This window comes from Scomber japonicus, chromosome 21 (assembly GCF_027409825.1).
Source record: "Scomber japonicus isolate fScoJap1 chromosome 21, fScoJap1.pri, whole genome shotgun sequence".
In the NCBI taxonomy this organism is placed as follows: Eukaryota; Metazoa; Chordata; class Actinopteri; order Scombriformes; family Scombridae; genus Scomber; species Scomber japonicus.
In genome coordinates this window covers 17,942,343-17,962,463 of record NC_070598.1, presented here as the reverse complement: position 1 = coordinate 17,962,463, position 20,121 = coordinate 17,942,343, and the positions used below count along the sequence as shown (strand labels likewise).

The 20,121-nt window shown below is 40.2% G+C and overlaps 1 protein-coding gene and 1 long non-coding RNA gene across 3 annotated transcripts in view; one reads left to right on the top strand and one right to left on the bottom strand.

Annotated features, from left to right (window-relative positions):
• LOC128382208 (matrix metalloproteinase-16-like) overlaps nucleotides 1–20,121 on the bottom strand; it is an 80,206-nt gene that overhangs the window by 55,645 nt on the left and 4,440 nt on the right. The window contains exons 2-3 of one of the 2 annotated variants that reach the window (XM_053342194.1): nucleotides 3,763–3,911; nucleotides 2,032–2,154 (exon numbers count right to left, since the gene is read on the bottom strand). In XM_053342194.1, coding sequence (XP_053198169.1) covers nucleotides 2,032–2,154; nucleotides 3,763–3,911 — 272 coding nt within the window. Of the gene's footprint in view, nucleotides 1–2,031; nucleotides 2,155–2,531; nucleotides 2,544–3,762; nucleotides 3,912–20,121 lie in introns of those variants that run through there. The other variant, XM_053342195.1, reaches the window with a different exon arrangement.
• LOC128382210 (uncharacterized) lies at nucleotides 1,867–10,552 on the top strand. The gene is made up of 3 exons (XR_008323704.1): nucleotides 1,867–1,981; nucleotides 2,073–2,197; nucleotides 10,479–10,552. It is a non-coding gene; the product is annotated as an uncharacterized LOC128382210 (long non-coding RNA).

The window sequence follows — 20,121 nt, the reverse complement described above, 5'->3', positions numbered from 1 at the left end:
TGCGCTTTTGAGTTATGAAATTGGTGATGTGTATGGCACTCTTCCCATTTGTGCTACATCTTCTGTTGGATCTTCTATGATTTCAAGTTTAAAGAACATGATATGTAATAGGGCAAGTTTGATCAAAATACATTTCTTGACAATAATACAATAATATAAAAAACATATACCTATATGTATGTAAGGAAATAAATCAATATAAACTTGATGTATTGTTGTTGTCTGATTAAAACAAGAACTGTTGAAATAAGCTATAAGAAGTCTCAGTAATGTCATTATTTGTTTGCCAACTAGCTGGCGTTTCATGTGCTCTCATGTTAATGCTACAACAATGGCTCAACAAAGTTTTGAATGTATTATTTGGGAAAAAGTTGAGGAAGTAGAAGACACCGCCGCCTCCGTCCACCAGACTCATCAGCCCACAGTGAGGTCAGCCAGGCCGCTGGCTCGTGAGACGCGCAGCTCACGGACCCGGTTAGAATTGTCTCTGGCAGCCCAACTCCTAAAAACTGCAGTTATCAACTTGACAGGACAGAGGAAACTCTCCAGAGGAAACAGAATTAAACTTTTAGCTGCCCAAATAAATTTTTTAGACAGCTTTGATGGAGCTCGGGATTTATCGGGAAGACAGCTGCTTTACTCTAAAACTTTTCACTGCATGAGCCTGGACCGTGTGTGTGTGTGTGTGTGTGTGTGTGTGTATGTGTGTATGTATATGTATATAACAGCTGACCCTTTTAATGTGTAAAAGAACATTGAACATAATGAACAGTGCATCCTGACCGTTCCTGTCAGCGTGTCTGGACATTTAAATAATCAATGAAGTTACACTGCTGTGCCTTAATAAACTCAAACATTTAGTTGGTGTTGGTGGAGGGGAGGTGTTTAATAGTCAGCACCCCTACACCCTAAACTGAAATGTGTTTGCAGCTCTGGGTTCACCTGCTGATTTATGAACCACATTCACAGTTAAATGTGTGTGTATTTGTCTGCATGCCAAGAATAGAAAATCTCAATGCTTCTCATCACAGCGGTGTAGACAGATATGTTTTGTTGTGAGCTAACCGGTGCTTTAACAACAATGGCTGCAGGGTATAATGAATGCACAAAAGATATGTTACATGTGCGATTTCTAACAAGGTTAACACCATCTCTGCTGCCTGGGTATATGTTTAGTTGCCACTTTGTGCAAAAAAAACAGTTAATTAACGGTGTTGTGAGCATGTTGGATAGGCAGTGTTTTGCTGCTATTGCCTTTGTGATGCAGAACGCTGCCAAGTAAACAGGTCACTCGTTTTTTGTAGTTTGTCTATGTTTGTTCTTTTTTCTTCTTCTAATAAGTCCGTTTTTCCAGGAAAATGTGGCCCACCCACTTTTGTATTGGCCTACTGCCTACACTACTGTTATGTTATGGTTGTAGCTTACAGCAATGTTGAACTCTGGTTGACACTTAGGTTTTTCACCTTCCTGGTTATTACATAAGTTTAAATAGTGTCAAATGTGTTTAGTAGTTGCTCCTTCGCTCCACAAGTGGGAGAGAGGAAATGTTTCAGCACAAAAGCCTACACACAGGGACTTTTACAGTCAAATGTCTACAAAAATGTTAAAGTTTCAAATCAGTTGTCACATTAAGAAGAGATGAGCTGAAGAAGAGGGAAAAGAGTGAGAACTGCATGGTAAAATGATAATGATGATGTTTACTTTTTCTGCCTCTGTGTGAGGAATGTGTATCTTAATGAAAAGGTCAATGACGCTGGTTAAGCCCACATGCCTCTGTGTTTGTATTTGTGTGTGTGTGTGTGTGTGTGTGCTGATATCAGTTATTTATTCGTGTCTGTTGGCCTACACTTAGTTAATCTTTTGACTGGGTATCTTCACAATTTCACAGTCTCTTTGTGTGGCTGGGATTTTCTCTGCTTCTTTGTTATGGAATATAAGCCATTGGGAATAAAATGCTGTAATGGCTCCACCGCTTCCTTAAGTAATTATAAATCTTGATTAATGAAAAAAAGAAATTCCAAAGTCACCCACCTGTATGTGATATGTTTGTGTTGCCACTTCTGTCCTGTGAGAGCGTACCGCCGTTTCCTGACGCTGAATTTGGATGCACCTCCTACCTGGTCAGGAACCCCACATCTGGGTTTCTTCATCCACCTACAGGAGAGAGGGGGGGAGCACATCCATCATTCTAATGCAGGTATCATAGGCAACATATTTCATCATTATCCACACAGATGATGTGATGAATAGAAACTGCGTGGGTTTTCAGATTTGTGAACAATGAGAGAATGAGTGACAGATGAGAACAAAATGATTCAGGTAACCTCTCTGTACTTTTTTTTTAATGTACGAGTGAGATGTCGAGGATATGCAGACACAGATAATGAATGATTGAATGATTGCACAACACATGAAGCTATTTCATATTTAAACAAAACCCATGCACATCCCTCATAATCCCCACAATGTTCACATGTATACATTCATGAAATGATGTACACATGCTGTATTACACACAGAAGACGCCTCACCTTATTGTGTTATTGCTACATCAACAAAGAGAAAGCCAGGGGGGGAAATAGAAAAAAACAGGCAGACTGTTAGCTTATCACATTACACTCTGTTTCAGTCCAGTGGTTGGACAGCTGTTAGTCTGCTGGCCACCACATCGCCACGTTACAGTTCACTGCTGTTTGTGGCGGGGATAGCATTACAATATTGGAAGGGACAAATGTCAGTGAACAAAAAGGCACCTGGATAAGACTGTGTAAAACCTGCACTACGTTCTGTTCATAAAAATATAACTTTTGTTTCAGCAGTATTTCAGTGACTATATTTACTTTGTGACTATTGCCTCACATAACATAAATCACTTGATTCTAAATGTGGCTCACAGTTTGAATAAGCAACTTTAAAAAACGTATGTTCAGTTGGGTTTACACTCCAGTACATCGCTGAGTGTGCACATTCAAAGTCTTTTTGTCATTCTACAGTCAAACAAAAAGTGAGTCCCTTCTTTAAATCCTCATTTCATCCTTGTCTGTTTGTCGCTGCTGTGCTCAGGTTTAACTGATCGAACGTGAAGCAGACAAACTCCTGTTCCTTTTCTTCCCTCTTTTCCACTGAGTATTAATGCTATGGCATTTTGCAGCCTTTGATCTGACAATGGAGGTGTGCTCTCTGTAAAAGATCCCTCTGGTCAAATTAAAATGCCCCACTTAATCCATGTCAGGGTAACTTTATGTCTGGAAAAATAACCGTGATTGCCTTCAGAATGTAAAACAGGAGATGAATGAGAGATTCGTCCAACATTGTCCGTTGTTTTGAAAATGTCTAGACCACTTTGTGAATGTTAACAATCAGGAACAATAACTGACTATTGTAACAGCATTTGCCCTTCAGGCAGATTCCTCCTTGTTTTCTGCATGTCTTGTCTCATCACATAGTGTTTGACGAATCATGAAAATCAAGCATAAATAAACACCAATCCATTTGTAATCAATGCTTAAAAATATCTGAGTAGCATGTCTCCATTTAAACACACTGACAAACATTTTATCAGCCTATGTTTGAAACACTAGAATTATTCATTTTCCAAAGTAACAAGCACATGGCATTTAATTAATGAATTACCTCCTAAATAACACAGCTTCATTCTGTTTAAATTGCTTCCCACCAATGTTCCCATGTATTTTGAAGAACTCAGCATCCCATTTTATGGCGCCTATAAAGACATTTTTAAAGAAGACGTGTGTGACTCACTCTATAGTGTTGCTGTCCAGCGTCCCTGTGACATTGAGGCCGTAGCGGCGCTGCATGGCAGCGATAGCGGACTGCATGACTCGGGCAGAACGCAGCACTGACATTCTGGGGTCTGCAGGAGGGAGGTAGCCATACCTCTGGAGCCATGCCTATGGACAAAAACATGGAAATGAAGAGAGGAAGAAAAGGTTACACAATATGGTTTAAAATTTTAAAATTCAAATGCTAATGTCTATATAAAAAGTTTAAACACATGTCAGATATTTTGGGAAATATGCTTATTCACTTTCTCACCAAGCTTTAGATGAGAAGATTGACATCAGTTTCATAACTTTACTATAAACATGAAGCTAGAACCTGCATGGTTAGCTTAGCTCAGCATTAAAACTGTCAAAACTTAGCACTGAAGTTAATCAGCACTTAAGCCCTCATAAAACCACACATTTTTCTTTTTACACGTTTATATGGCTTAAACAAACAAGATATAACATGTTAATTAGTGAGCTTACATATATCCAGGCTAGCTGTTATGCTAAACTAAGCTAAATTTTATCCTGGCTGTGTATGTCAAGTGGTATCAATCTTCTCATCTAACTCTCGGAAAGAATGCAAAGAAGTCTATTTACCAATGTCAAACTATGTTTTACTGCACTGGCCCAGTAAGGCCAGCTGTGAATTTATAGTATCGTATTTGTGCATATGAGAATACTTTAAACAAATGATATACTGCTGACTTTGCCTGAATAAATACATGTAAAAACAATCCCCAGTTCTGCATGACCTAGAACACCATTAAAATGTCATGAAGAGATAACTTTAAATGGCAGCTAGAGACACACTTAGAATAAGAAAAAGATCAGTAAAAAGCAGCTCTAAAGACACTTTTTTTCCCCAAGACATTTTGGTAAGAAAAGGGGCATAAGCAGAAAGAGAGAAACCTCTATACCAGTTTACAGTGCAGAATATCATCTGTTATCACATCATTTGGCTTGTCAGGGAAAGGCTTTGGTGTAATAGAGCTTTCAGTGTCCCTATAAAATCCTGCCAGAGGGAATCACAGCTCAGATCTTTGGACCAGTCAGGAGAGGGGGGATCGGCTGGGCTTTCCCACAGAAGAGGCTTTAGGGATTTGGATAGTCCCAGCCTCTCTGAATTCTCTTAGTCTTCATCATAAAAATGGTAAACAGAGTGGCCGACTGCTGCATTAAGCAACACAAAGCCAACTAACCAATAAAAAAAAAGAGAGAGACATAAATTGTATTGTTTGAAGTGTGGAGAAACTGAAACAGCACAAAAACACTGGCCTAGAATCTCAAAGACCCAATGAACTCAGAGCTGTCAGGCTGCGCATTTGCTTCAAACCTTTTCATTCTTCATTCAGCAGAGCTACGCTGTGAAACCTGAGCGCTATTCTAGTACACAATGTTGTCGAGCTGCTTCAGTCATTACGGAGGCCTGCTGCTCAGGATAACATACACACAGAGAATGAAATTCACTAAACGGGGGGTGGGGTGGGGTGGGGTGGGGTGGGGTGGGGTGGGGGGAGCATGGTGTGAGAGCGAGCGAGGAGAATGCAATAAAAGGCAAACCATTACTCAACAATGGAACAAATGTGAGTCTACAGCTTTAAGCTTTTATTACAGTGAATGAACCTAATGTCAGGTTTCAAACAAGTAACAAGGAGCTCTTTGCAAACTCATTGGACTGTTTGTACATACTTAAAAATGTGCTACAACCTGCCATGAAAAGATGTGTGCTGTACATGTAAAAGATAGCAATCTCTGTGGTTTTTGGTGGTAGTAGAAGACTGCTGCCACTGTTAAAATCTCAAGCTCAAGGGACAAATGTACTGGGACTCTGTGAGTATGTAAACAGTGGCGAGTGGTTAAAGGTGAGTGTAGAGTAGCATCCTAGCTGTAAATAAACAGCTTCAGGCTGACAAATATTACATTTGAAGAGGCGTAAGTAATATGCACAAATTCTGGTGATATAATTTTATATCATAACAGTTATGATATATACAGTTGATATACTGACATTCAATTGAGAAATATATACATAATGCAGGAATTATTGTGTATCAGGTCAGTAATAGGAAGAGTTTGAGGTAGAAGGTCTTTTCTACAAATACGAAGCTATAGCTATAGCTCTTATATCTCATTTGTCTAATTTGTACAAAATCTGTAGTGTAAAAGTAACATTTAGCACTTTTAAGGGAGCTAAGCTAGCTGTTTCCATTTCCCATCTTTATGCTAAGCTAAGCTAACCCTATCCTGGCTGTAACCTTTATTTAACAGACATATGATGGTAATCTATCTTCTTATCTAACTCTCTGCAAAGAAGTCAGATGTTGAACTATACCTTTAAAGCTCTTTAGAAGACAACTTTTAAGATATAGCCAACCTTTTTTGTTTATTTAAGAGTGAGCAAAGTATGGTTTTCTGAATAGGACTTCTTCATAATGGTGGCAGTTATGGGGGAAATGGAGACAGTGTTTAATTGATAAAAAACAATGCTGTTAATTAGTCAACAGAAGGTCAGTTGACCATGCAAAAATGTAAAATTGGTCTTTAGGTAGGCATATAGTTCAATATATAGGCCACATAAATGTTAATAATTAATAATGAATGAATAGAGTGTTTACAACTTAAGCTATTATTTCAAAGACATTCCGCTTGAAACAATTTTTAAACTCAACCGCTACCTAAATTCAAATAAAGTCTAAAATAAATTTCCTCCACACTCAGTATTAAATTACATGGTTGTTTCCAGGGAATAAAGAAGTGTTACCGTTAAATCTTGATTTTACAATAACAACAATCTTAGAAGACATTATATCATTAAATTGATAATATCTTGATGTATTGCCCATCCCATCACCTGAGTGAATAATACAAAGAATCCCAAATGCACAGATAAGTGAGTGTCTCAGAGGGAGCTTCTGTATCTAAACCAGACTTTCTCTCTGTAGTTTATCTGTACTGTGATTGGCACACTAACAAATCCCTGATGCTCTGCCTACCCACCTCCTGTCCCCTGAGGACTTTAGGTAGGAACATGCACAGACTCACACTCTGCAGCAATGACTTATCGCGCCCAACTCTTGTCACCATGTCATGATTCACATTTCTCTGCACTTTTCCCCGCACACCCCACGGTTCCTCCTCACATGTCAATCTTCCTCCAACCCTTTCCGTCCTTCGCTCCCTCTCTGTATCTTTCTCTGCTGGGTGCTGTGGTTTATATCACAGATTTCCCACTGCTTCCCACTTCTATATGCTTGGTGAGTGGTTGATAACGTTATGATGTGTGTCAGGTGTTAACCCTCTGGAGACCCCTAGGGAGAGAGGTGCAAGGGGTGAGATTTTCATTCAGTTGCCCAGGTACTGAAACTACAGCTCATAATTGGACACACGCACAGCACGCATGCACAAACTTAGACAAAGATGCAGCTATACAGGCATGAAATATTTCCAAATAGGCTCACAAACACTCATAAGAACACTTAGAAAGACACACACTTACTTAAGTCAAATGACACTGACATAAATCAGCTTTTAAAAAACACGATGGGCCATAGTAGGTCAAGCCAAGACAATACTACTGCCACACATGCTCACACACAAACAAGACAATCAACAAATCTCTCTCCAAACACACTCAAATGTTCCATTTTCGTCTAGCATGGATGGTGCCTTTATCTGGTATGAGGGGAACGTATGAAATTCACAAACTACAAAACTGAAACTGAAACAAACTATGGGGTGTGAAAAACAAAAAATGTTATTGTGTTATTATTTGATCATATCCCGCCAAGTCTAATTTGACTTGTGTTGGAGCTTTTTTATTTTTTCCAAATGATAAAATGCTGTCATAAATCCCAGCATGCAAAGCTGAAAGTGCATGTTGTAATCTCTGGAGGGGTGTGTTCAGAAACTCTATAAATAAACGTTGTAACACAGATTTTGCATCATAATTTTGCAATCTCAAGTCCAAGATAAGATAACCCTCATGACAAAATTGTGACATAAGAAGTTTTTTGCCCAGACAAAGATCCTCCAGAGCCACAAAGGACATTATTAAAATATTTTCAGAGTATAGTAAACTAATCTTTATGGGTAAAATTGTCTGACTGCTCCTACTACAACTCCTAGTTTCAGGCTTATAAAGTGTACATTAGATTTTAGGTGGAACAACATTCACAGCAATTAAAGTACTGGCATGCCAAACAAATATAATGATCCCATGATAAAGCTTCTTTCAATTTAATTGGGAAACCCAATCATTAGCTGTTATAGTTAACCAGCCCTCAGTAGCCGAAGCGAGCTGACCCAGCATAGCTCCTACTGTTCTCAGGCAGGTTAACTGGTTAACTGTCTGAAGGGAGGATAGACCACTTCACGTTTCTAACAGGTTCTCTCGACTCAGTGACACACCTACTGAGGAACCAACTCTGATACCTGGAAGTTAGCAACACTGGAGGTCACAGTTAGATGTGCCAGAGCAAGTGACATACAATCAAACGTAAAACTGCTGGCTGAGGATTCATGTAAATACGGTACAGTTATTATACACTGTGGTGGTAATGACTTGATTACGCCAATTGAGATCACTAAAATAAATGTCGATGTGTACATATGCAAAGACAATGTCGGACTTAGTCAATTTTTCTGGGCGCCTCAGTCTGACCAGTGATTACATGTATAGCTACATGTCAACATTCAACCGCTGGCTGTCAAGATAATTGGCAGACTTTCTGAAGAACACCTGGTCTGAAAGTTTCCAATACATTAAACTTTGGATGGAGCTACTGTCATATCTAGAAATATGACTGGATTTATTAGTAGGCCAAAACCATGACAACCCAGAGTTTAGACCAGGAGGCAGAGCTGCAGTCCTTCTCTGTGATACCATTAGAGCAGTTACCCATCCAATCTATATAGAAACTGTGTCTGTTCCCCGAACGCTTAAATCAATTAAATCAGCAGTCAACAGAACAGGAATTATTACAATTTAATACCACCACTGCAATAGTACAACAACACAGGGAGAATTAAATGTGGACTCCTAAACATTAGATCTCTGTCATTTTAAAGCCGCATTACAAAAATGATCTAATCTCAGATTATCACATGAATTTATTTTGTTTTACTGAAACCTGCCTGTGTCATGAATAATATACTATCCTGAATCAATCCACTCCCCCAGTCACATTAATACTCATATTTCTCGAGACATTACAGTGTACTGTATTCCCGGCCCTTACTGTGAACATTTATCTGAATTCTCAGAGTTTTCATGAACCTTAGTCCTTAGCACAGCTAAAGAAATTATAAGAGGTGACTTTTATACTCCCCCACAAAAAGGCTTGTATATCCCTTTTTCTGTAAGATCCTCGAGAAAGCAGTTGCCAATCAGTTGTGTGACTTCCTACACAACAATAGTTTATTTCAGGATTTTCAGGCAGGATATAGAGCGCATCATAGCACAGAGACACCACTGGTGAAAGCTACAAATGACCTAGTTGCATTAGACAAAGGAAATCTCTCTGAACTTGTCTTGTTAGATCTTAGTGCTGCATTTGACATTGTTGACCATCACATCCTATTAAAGAGACTGGGACATTTAATTGAGATTAAAGGAACTGCACTAAGCTGGTTAAAGTCCTATTCACCAGATCGTTGTCTGTTTGTACACACTAATGATTAATGACCCATGCATGCAAAAGTCAGACAAGCAGTTCTGCAAGGTTCTGTGCCTGGACCAACCTTATGCTTTCTTTAGATGATGGGGAACACTCCATAGATCTCCATAGTTATGCAGACGATACTCATTTATATTTATCAATGAAGAAAGATGAAGCTGGCTAACATAGATTTTTGGCTTGGCCCAAAACACATTATTTAATGATATATAGTAGCTACTCTATATGGCATTACTCTGGAATCCAGCACCACTGTAAGGAATCTCAGTTATCTTTGGTCAAAGAAAGGACATATCCCTTGTCTTCTCCTGTAAAATCCCACATAAACAAATTCCAAGGACTACCTTCTTTCACCCAAATATCATTTTAAAAATCGTGCACATCCTGTCTTGTTACTTCCAGATTGGATTATTACAATTCCTCATTATTACGCTGCCCTAACAAGTCTCTAAAGACTCACCAACTGGTCCAGAATGCAGCTGCACACCTACTGACAAAAACTAGAGAAAGAGATGGCTCCAATTTTAGCTCCCTGTTAAACCCAGACTAGAATTTAAAATCAATCTCCTCACCTACAAAGCCCTTAATGGTCAGGCACAATTATATTTTAAAGAGGTCATTGTACCCTTTTGCCCTACTAGAACACTGTGCTCCCAGTATGCAGGCTTACTTGTGATTCCCAGAGTCTCTAACAGTAGAAAAGGAGGCAGAGTCTTCATCTATCAGACTCCTCTCCTGTGGAACCATCTTCCAGTTTGAGTCCAGGAGGCAGACACCTTGTCTACGTTGAAATGTATAACTTTCCTTTTTGATAAAGCTTATGATTATAGCCAGCCCAAGCTTGCCTCGGACCAGCCCCTAGTTATGCTGCTATAGGCTTAAACCATCAGCTGCCATATTGCAATGAGCTCCTCTCTCTCCATCTGTATGCATTCATTAATGTATGTTACTAACTTGGCATCTTCTCTCTCCTGTTGTTCTGTGCTTTCTCTTCTCCTGTTGCTTCCTACAGGTATTTTGACTCCGAGGCTATAGAATCTGGATCTTTGATTGCAGGCCACCTGCTGCCCCTGTGATCCTGCTCAACACCCACTGCCACAATTACTATCATTATTAATAGTATAGCCATAATTATTATGATACATCTCTTTGTGGAACTTGCAATGTGCTATGCTCTCTTTCCTCCTGCTCAGATCCCATCCCTCTTCGCTCTCCTCCTCCTCCTCCTCTTTTCTCTCTCAACCCAACCGGTCGAGGCAGATGGTCGCCCACCCTGAGTCCAGTTCTGCTTGAGGTTTCTTCCCGTTAAAGAGGAGTTTTTCCTTTCCGCTGTCGCCAAGTGCTTGCTCATGGGGGGGATGTTGGATCTCTGTAAATAATATTGTAAAGAGTGTGATCTAGACCTGTTATATATGAAAAGTGCCCTGAGATAACTTCTGTTATGATTTGGCGCCACAGAAATAAAATTAACTGTATTTGACTTGTTTCCTCTCGCTCTGTAGTGTTTCATGTTTCTTTTTCCCACATGTTCTCTCTGTCATATCACTCTCTCCTCCCTTTCTTTTTCCTGCTAATGTCTACTTTCCTTTTTCTTCTCCTGTAATCATCTCTGTCCTCTCCCATATGCCTCCCTCACATCTCCTCTCTGACATAGAAGGTTTTTATTATAACCACATTTGGCTTTGTCCTAACCACTGCCCCGGTGAATTCCCTGGTGCTCTTTGGGGAGAAAGACGGGAAGAAGAAAAAAAAAAAGATATTGATGAAAAAGTACACAGCTTAGACGTGGCACTGCATATTTAGCCAAACAAAAATCCAAACAGTATGAGGTTGTTTTTCTCCTGCAGACTGATTGCAGCAGTAAAAGAAACATTTCAATTCAACACGAGCATCCGATGGGTTTTGCTCTTCTTTTAAGATGAAGGACACTGTGGAGACTTATTTATACTATTTCCTCTTTGGAAAAATGCACCTCTCATACTAAACATACAGCAACTGTCTATTAATATCAATTCTTTAGGTTTCATTTTACAACTTAGAACAATGTAGCCTACAGTGTACATAACATATTTCCAGTGATTCGCATCCACATGTACAGACAAAGTACTCTGGTCACTTTTTCCATGTTTTGAACACTGCACAGAACATAATAAAAAGTGTATATGAAAAAGTATTTTTTGCCACGAGTATTATGTAAATAAGAAGCTGCAAAGAAAACATGACGGTGAAGAGGCGTTGGCAGTAAGTATTGAGAGAGGCGGTGTGTTGTGTCTCTGCTTGCAGATAATGCAGCCATTATCAGATACAGAGGTGTATTAGAGCCATCAGAAGAGAAGAGACAGGTAAACACAAAGCTGAGACTGTTGTTGGGTATGTCTGTCACTCACACACTGACAGGATATTGGATGGTGCGAGTGTGTGTGTGTGTGATAAGTGTCACAGAACAAAATGAGAAAGAAGATATGGAGGGTGTAGCTGTCGTACTGGTGCTTAAAATGAATATAGCAGAAAAGAGCAGCCAGTAGTTTAAATGCAACTATCCACAGTAACAGCAAATACAGTCTCACTGCTGACTCACTGCTACATTTTGTACTTTTTGTAAATTAAGCAAAATGTGGCAATTGATACTGAAATAGACGGATTTTGTTCATGTGGATGTGGCTATAGAATTACAGATAAGTGTCATACATATTGGGGCTTGGTGATTGTAGATGGTTATAGGCTTTAAGGAGTACTAAAGCATCTTTAAAGAGCACTTAAAGTTGAGGGACTTGCAAGAGACTAACATCAAGCACCAAAATACTCTATCCTACTTACCCATAATGCAATTCAATTTATGTACCTTTCCTGTTGTAAGTATTGAGTTTTTTTCAAAGCCTTCTTTTCTGTTAAACCCTAACTTTGGATAAGTTGTGTTTGTTAGTAAGTTCTTCTTTGGGTAAGAAAAAACTCCTACATCAAACCTTTGTGGTCCAGGCAAATATTCTCTATCTCAGCAACACTGCTCAGGCCAATCGTCTCATTTCATTATCCTCCAAAGATAAAACTTTTGTTACAAACTTTCCTTTCTTTGTGAGTCACACAGAAAACTTCAAACTTCCTCAGTCAAAACAGACACAAAAGCTGCCACTTCAAGAATGAGAATGCACACACTCCAATACATGATTCACAGAGAGGCACAAGGCTCAAGGCTTACATATATTAATACTGCATAAACTTTCAAAGATTGAATCAGAGTCTTTGATCTCTGATTCCATCATCTTGCCAAAGTTTATAGATTATCTCGGGCCCACGCGTTATTAGTATTCTGTGACTTCTTTTGGGAGGAAGAGGGGGAAAAGAAATACATGAGCCTAGGATTATAAGAGAGGAAAGGATCAATGTTGTCATACAAGTTTTGAAAAGTAGCGGAGCAGATGCTGATCCTGACAGACGTTAATGTTCTCAAAATAAGCAGAACACTGTTTTGTTAAAGCCTACAAAGTTGGAGACGGTGGACAACTGAATGTTTGGGTAAATACAGCTTTATTCTGACTTTCAGGACTTTGCTCTATTCATTGTAACACTTGTGACTGGTACGGCTTTCTCCCAGGAGAGAGACCTTTCCTCTTATAATCCTATGGAGAGCAGAGGAGATCGTAAAGATGTATTTCGCTGAATCAGAACCTTACATTTCACTGCCTCTCTCTCTCACTCTCTGTGGTTATGTCTTTCTGTTTTCTTTCTTTACTCTGCCTCTCTGCTGCTCCCTTCTCTTCTTCATTGATTCGCTCTCTTCCTGATCTATGGTTCCCGGTGTTCTGCCGATGTAAGGATTCTTGAGAGCGGGTAGGCTCTGGCTCGACAGCCTCCTTATTCAATAAGACAGACAATCCTCAGCATCCTCTCTCTGCAAATGGATAACGAGGGAGCTTGTAAGCATAGTCGCTGCTGTTCAATAGAGCTGCAATTCAGGCTTCATGTTGGTGTAATAATAATGATACAGAATGGTAACAATGTTTGATGTAGTGCTGCATTATAAGTGGAGCCCATGGTGACAGTACTGTAAACAAAGCTCAGGGAAACTATCAGGAGAACTGAAAATATTTTGGCCAATGCATCATATCATAACAGGGAGGAGGAAAGCTTCATGAATTATTAATGAGGAGGTATTAACAGGCATGTTCACATCTGTAGTTCAGTTTCCCTGATCAAAGCGGGAAAATTACACATTGAGTTTTCGTTCTTGCCAATGTCTTAAACCAAACCCATCAACACTGAGCTAATAAAGAATAACTGGATGTAAGCATAAAGAAATAGTTTGACATTTTGGAGAAAAACATTTACTTGCATGCTGAATTATGTACTGTTGTTTTATCTATTCCTCAGATATAAATATTAGCCTCTCTTGTCATCAAACTCTCAACAAGAAAATGTATTGGTGTATTTCCCAAAATGTATAGCACAACTGGACTTCACGTGTTATAAATAACAACAAAAAAGGGGCTGCTAGAAACAAAGGAGATACTGTAGAAGGCATGTTTTACAGCAACGTGAGAGGAAAAACATGTACTTGTCATCATATCAGATGAAAATGTTTCTTGTTTAATGAACCAGAAAACATTTTGGCATTTTTCTTTGATCTGTTCACGCACTCAACCCAACCCCCAACTCTGACTCTAACCCACACTAGGCTTCTACTGTATCAAAGCAGCCAAGTGTGAACACGTCATAAAACAAACATAATTCTTTCATGGTGCAATCTGATCATTATGTCGTTAAAAAAAAAACGCAATAAGCACTTCCTGAAAGACTAGAGAGCTATAATGAGGTTAAACCTCTCCAGAAATCATCACGCTCTTGAAAGGGGGGTAAGGGGGGAGATAAGGAGTCCACCGGCTCACCCTGATGAAGGCTAAAATGTCTGAAATGCATCAGTGCCTATTTTTGGGCTCTCCACACTTGATTTGAGTCCACTTTGAAGTAGAAGTCTCTCATTCTTTGGATGCAGGAAGAGGCCGGCCTCACCTCCTCCTTCTCTACACTTTCAAATAAAGTGCTTTTCCTTTTCACCTTTGTCACACTATGAGAAAAACAGTGTGTGGTAGAATAATCCAGCTCTTCATACAGTAGCTACTTTTAAAAGGTCACTTGGCTGCACAACTTTATCTTACTTTAAATTGAAAACTCTGAAACAAAAGAGTTTAATAACCAAATATAAGACTTTACAGGCATAGAATAGTCTCTAAAAGCAAGACTAAAACCATAAAGAATTGGCGGAAACACTTCATATGTCAGGAAAATAACGTGCAAGTTACCGTGTAAAAGAAAGGGCAGAGTGATTCAGAAGCCCTGTCCTCATCCAGATGCATCACACAGGCACTGAACTGAGGTGAACTCGGTGCGTTCATGTCCTCAGACTACCTCTTAACCAGCCGGCTTGGCCCGCTACCTGACGAGCAGAAGGCGGCCTAATTAGCTGATGGGTGCCATCAAAAGGCCAACCTAAGGATTAAGGCGATGGAATCAACTCTATTATGGATGAGGCGTGCCTCTGGAAGCTCTGTCGGCATGGCGATTTGGAGGCAGCGTGCGGCGGCTGTTGATGTCGACGCTTTGTGAGTGATCGTCGTCTGATAGGAGCTCGTTCCCTCAGGTTACAGGCGTTGCGCCGCGGATCACATGTGCATTAATTGTTTATGGTGAGATGCAGGCGTGACGGCTGAGCTTTAGTCAGGAGGTGAGGCTGTATTTCTGACATTAAAGTGACTTTAAAAGTGGCTGAAAATTTAATGAGAAGCTATATACAGTATGAAAAAGGAACATCAGGGGGGAAATGAACTCTCAGTGTGCTGTGTCTAAAAAGTAACTACAGCTTTAATACCTTTGGAATCAGACTTTTCTTTCAAAAAAAATATTGGAAAACGCTGCCATAGACTGGGCCTCTAAAAAAGAATTAAATAAATAAAACCCTCACTCACCCAGGGGCCTACAATATTAGAGGCAATTAGGCTTAGACTGTTTAGACTGAACGTTTAAATCGTGCTCGTGATCGGTGCAGGTTTGCCACAGACTGCCAATGAAGGCTCGAGCCAGAAAGTGAAGTGTGTTTACAAGCCTGAGCGACTCAGAGAAGGTTTATAGGCAGAATGGGACAGAGGAGATAAACTGTGCCCGATACTCACCCTGAGCACACATATTTATAACAGTTTATATATACCTACATAAACCTCCTTACATAATTCAGAAGATCCATTTGTTGGTAGAGGTTTAACCTCTGAGATCATGTTTCACATTAGTTTACAGCAGATCATTTGGTCAAACTGTCAGCCATATGCCACTCTGCACCCTTTCACAAGTGACAGGTGTGTTATTTTGTTGGACGTGTGAAGCTGTAACCTTAAACTGCTCGCAAAGGCTGTAAAAAAGGACAATAATATCCTCAACAAGTTCCACTGCTGGGGTCCAGTGCCTGTCAGTCCTCTGGTTCTCATTCCATTCATCTAATCTGGGAGCAATTTACACCCAGAGATGCTGAGTGAAAACAATTAGCTCCCTGCTAGGATAGAAGTCAGCGCAGAGCTTTGCCCCTAGTCCTTTTATTATAGCACAAATAACAGGTTTCATAATTATTACAAACTTAAGAAAGCAGCTGAAGAAGAAATCAGACATCGGAATCACTCCAGCTTTGATATTTATGGAGATTGTTGAGGAAAAGATTTATTGCGGTTTTAAACAAGTATGACAAGTGAGGACATCCAATTTTCATGGGTAAACAGACGCTGAAAACAGACAACTGAAGAGAGAAGCGGCTTCACTGCATTCAAAGAAGCCTCTCACAGCTGTCTGAGAGGTATCGCTTCGACACGTCCGGCGCATGTGCCGTGCGGCCGCTGGTGACCCGAGCTCTCAGTGCAGGTGACCGTGTGGAAACATGATCCCGGCCTCCTGGGAAAAGCCTGCCGCCTCTGACCACTCTGAATAATTCATCGGGAGCACTCGGAACCACTGGCGAGTGTGCCAGGGTCGTCTAGGCAACCGCATCCCTTCCTGCCCACACCAGTAACCACAAACCCACACACGTACACACACACATTATTTTAACTGCTGTGGTTGAACTCGGTGCTGTGTTTTCATTTGCATAAAATTCACAAGAGTCGAAGGAACTTTTAACTAAACCCAAACTAACCTCTGCAATCTCGTGACCTAATGCAATGTGATTATTACTGCAGGGGCTGAACAGGGCATTGCTATATATTTAGCCTCTGGCGCCTACAGACACACACACACACACACAGTCAAGAAATGCTTTATGCATACCATGTTCACCATCTTCGTGGCTCCATTAGGACAAAATGTCACAAAAATGTCACCCAAAAATGTCACAGTCTGATCATCCATACTGATCAGAGTCATGCCTTTTGAGTGGATGCTCTTGTGGGAGTTTTCTGACGTATTTTGACGACTAATAAAAATAAGAAATAACTGGTTTAAGTGTGACATCAACTGACATTTTATAAACTCCCTGTGTAGTTTGTTCCCAATCTTACAAAAAACCCCACAAATACCCCTCCATAAAGCTGATTGATATTCAGGTGCACACTTGTGTTCAATTTGGAATGAACAGTAATCACATATTCAAACATGCTGCTATTATTTATTACATTATTGCAAACCGATTGCAACAGTTGACTCGCAAAACTATGCAATGTCAAAACGGAAAACTGCACTACACACACACACACACACACACACAAATCCCTGCGCACACACACACACAAGCATTTCTGTCAACAGCTTAATTGACAGCCTTACATGCGATGCCCCATTGGCATCATCAAATGTTGCAGTTGTCAGTCACATTAAAGATTTAACAGCTCAGTAAGCTGTGACCAAAAGATGCAGCTCTGAGACAAAGAGAGAGAAAGATTGTCTGTTGACACACAGAGAGAGAAAGAGAGAGAAAGATTTAGAACAAAACACGACAATAACAAGTGGCTGCTGAGGGAAATCAGGTGTCTATGTGTGTGTATGTGTGTGTGTGTGTGTGTGTGTGTGTGATTATGAATCATTTAGGTCAGTGCGGTTGTTGTGTATTTCTGTAGGATTGGCTGAACAGACTGACACAGACACCCCAGCGCCTCAGAAATCTGCTCTATTATCAAAGCCAACTGACGTCAGGAAAGCTGTGCGAGTGTGTGTGTGTGCATGTGTGTGTTTGTGTACTTGCAGTACATACGAGCGCGCAGTGAGAAACGAGGGTGAGAGCACACACGAATATAAATATGCTCATAGATCTGCACGCACAAACACACACACACACAGAAAGGTAAACTCATACATAAATAGTGCATAAGGAAAGCGTGGCTGCATGGAAACAATAGCAACAATTTAACATCCAATTTATTATTAAAGATAAGGCTTGATTACTTAAATACATGTTATTGTTCCTGTCTGTCTCATCTGTAGTTTAAAGTAAAGAATCAGGAAGAAATGAGGATATTTTCATGTAAATCAATGTCTGGCTTAACAGAAAGGTCATTTAAATAGCAGAAAGATGATAAAAAGGTTTTTACTTTTGCTGCTCTGAACATTTATTTCTCCATTTATTTCTAAAACTCTGTTGGAAAGGTGATGCATTTTCGATATAAGGCTATTTCGTCCAACTGTGTGGAGTACAAACTTCATTAACGGAAAATTCAAGGAAAAACACACCAAAAAGTACCGTGTACATCGTTTGACTGCCAAGTGATTTCTGGGAAATGCAGCGCCTAAAACAATATGCCACTGAGCCTTTATCACCAAAAATAGCAAATAAGATCTTTCAGGTTATTTTAACACAGTTTTGGGATTGTTGTGAGGTTATATTAAAGACTAAATTTAGTCCAGGCGACGTCTCTCTGGATCACAGAAATCGCCCACTTCTTTTCTTTGGTCTGGTGACCGTCAGGACGGGCGGCGGAGCCAAAAAGGGCAGGGGAGGGACGATGAAGCCGCTGCCCCCATGCAAATATGACTGGGAAGACGGACAACTACACACACACACACACACACACAAACACAGACACGCAAAGCATGCTGAGTCAATTACTCGGCGTGGCTGTAAGCGAACACATGTGCAAACAGTGAGAGGGGAGAACAAAAATCCATGGAAGTGAGAGAAGCCACAAAACATAGAAAACACACACACACACACACACTCCACACCAGTTGCTTTCCATTATTCAGATGCCACTCAGAGGCCGAGCACTGCCAGCTGGTAACATGATCTGTGACAGGAATGAAAGGCTGTAGCGTTCCCCGCGTGGTGACAACAGCACTAAGTAGTTTGCGTTGGACGGGACGGAGCTCGGTGGAGTGCTGAAAACAGCTACAGTAGTTACAGTGTTAGGTGACGGCTCAAATCTGCACCGTAATACCGTTGAGATGAAACTCTTCACACATGGGGGAGAAAAATGGTTTTATTTCCACCTGGCAGCACCTCTACAGCGAATTAACGTCCACACATTGGTGTTTAATCTGTATCAAAGCCACACTGTAAAAAAAATCAAGTTGGTTTGGTTTGTGGGTTTTTTTAGGAAGTCAATTGTCGATAATCGATTCATCATTTTGAGTCATATTTTTAAGAAAAACATGCTATGATTCTTCTTCTTATATGTGAATATTCTGCTTTCTTTATTCCGTCATGATAGTACACTGAACATCTTTACATTGTGGACTGGTGGTTGGGAAGAAAAAAGACCTCTGAAGACATTTCCTTGGGCTTTAGGAAACACTAATCAACTTTTTTTTCCCCATTTTCTGACTAATCAGTTAAAGAAAATAATTGACAGACTAATCAATAATGAAAGTAATCATTAATCGCAGACCCCACAACTTTTTAAGCATGTGGTTTTTGGATGGCGGCCAAAGTCTAACAGTTGTTCCTTCGCTTTAAATCTGTCTAACACATTTCATGGAAATCTGCTCGTAGATTTGTGAGGCTACGGCGCTGACGGACAAGCAGACAGAGAGAAAAAGATCAAATCCTTGGTGGAGTTAATAATTACAACCGACAGCCGACGGAGCGGAGCCAAACCAGCTTTTATTAATTCATTCATCCATCTGAGACAGGATGTGTTAACAGATGGGAGAACACCGGAGCGACTTTGCGCTCCTCTTTGTTGTGCAGCAGATTATCTCTGACTAAGCAACTTCGCTTTTGTCTCCGGCGAGCGCACAGTGGCATGATTCAAACACTTAATGTGACTCAGAGGGAAAGCGCTGCACCTGATGCCTTTGCTGTGAAATACGGAGTGTGACCGAGGAACGGAGACGCTCATAAAGCTTTGGCGCTTCCACGTCGGTGTTGTTGTTGTGTTCCTGGAAAAAGCAACTATGTGGGGGTTAATAAAATAAATCACCCATGTGTCAAAATATCTCAAATCCCAACAGAAAGAAAACAAGGTGAGAGACTACAGAGCACAGACACACGAGGGATACGATGAGGACTTTATGTAACCAACACAGATGGAAACAAACCCATGTAAGATAAATCCTTTTTAGATAAATCATATATTATGTAATATATAGATAATATATTGCTGTATCAGCAATTTCTTAAAAATGTACATATCAGTCACATGCTCCTGCACTCAAAGCTTAAACCATTCATTCTGGGCCAGCATCAATCCAAT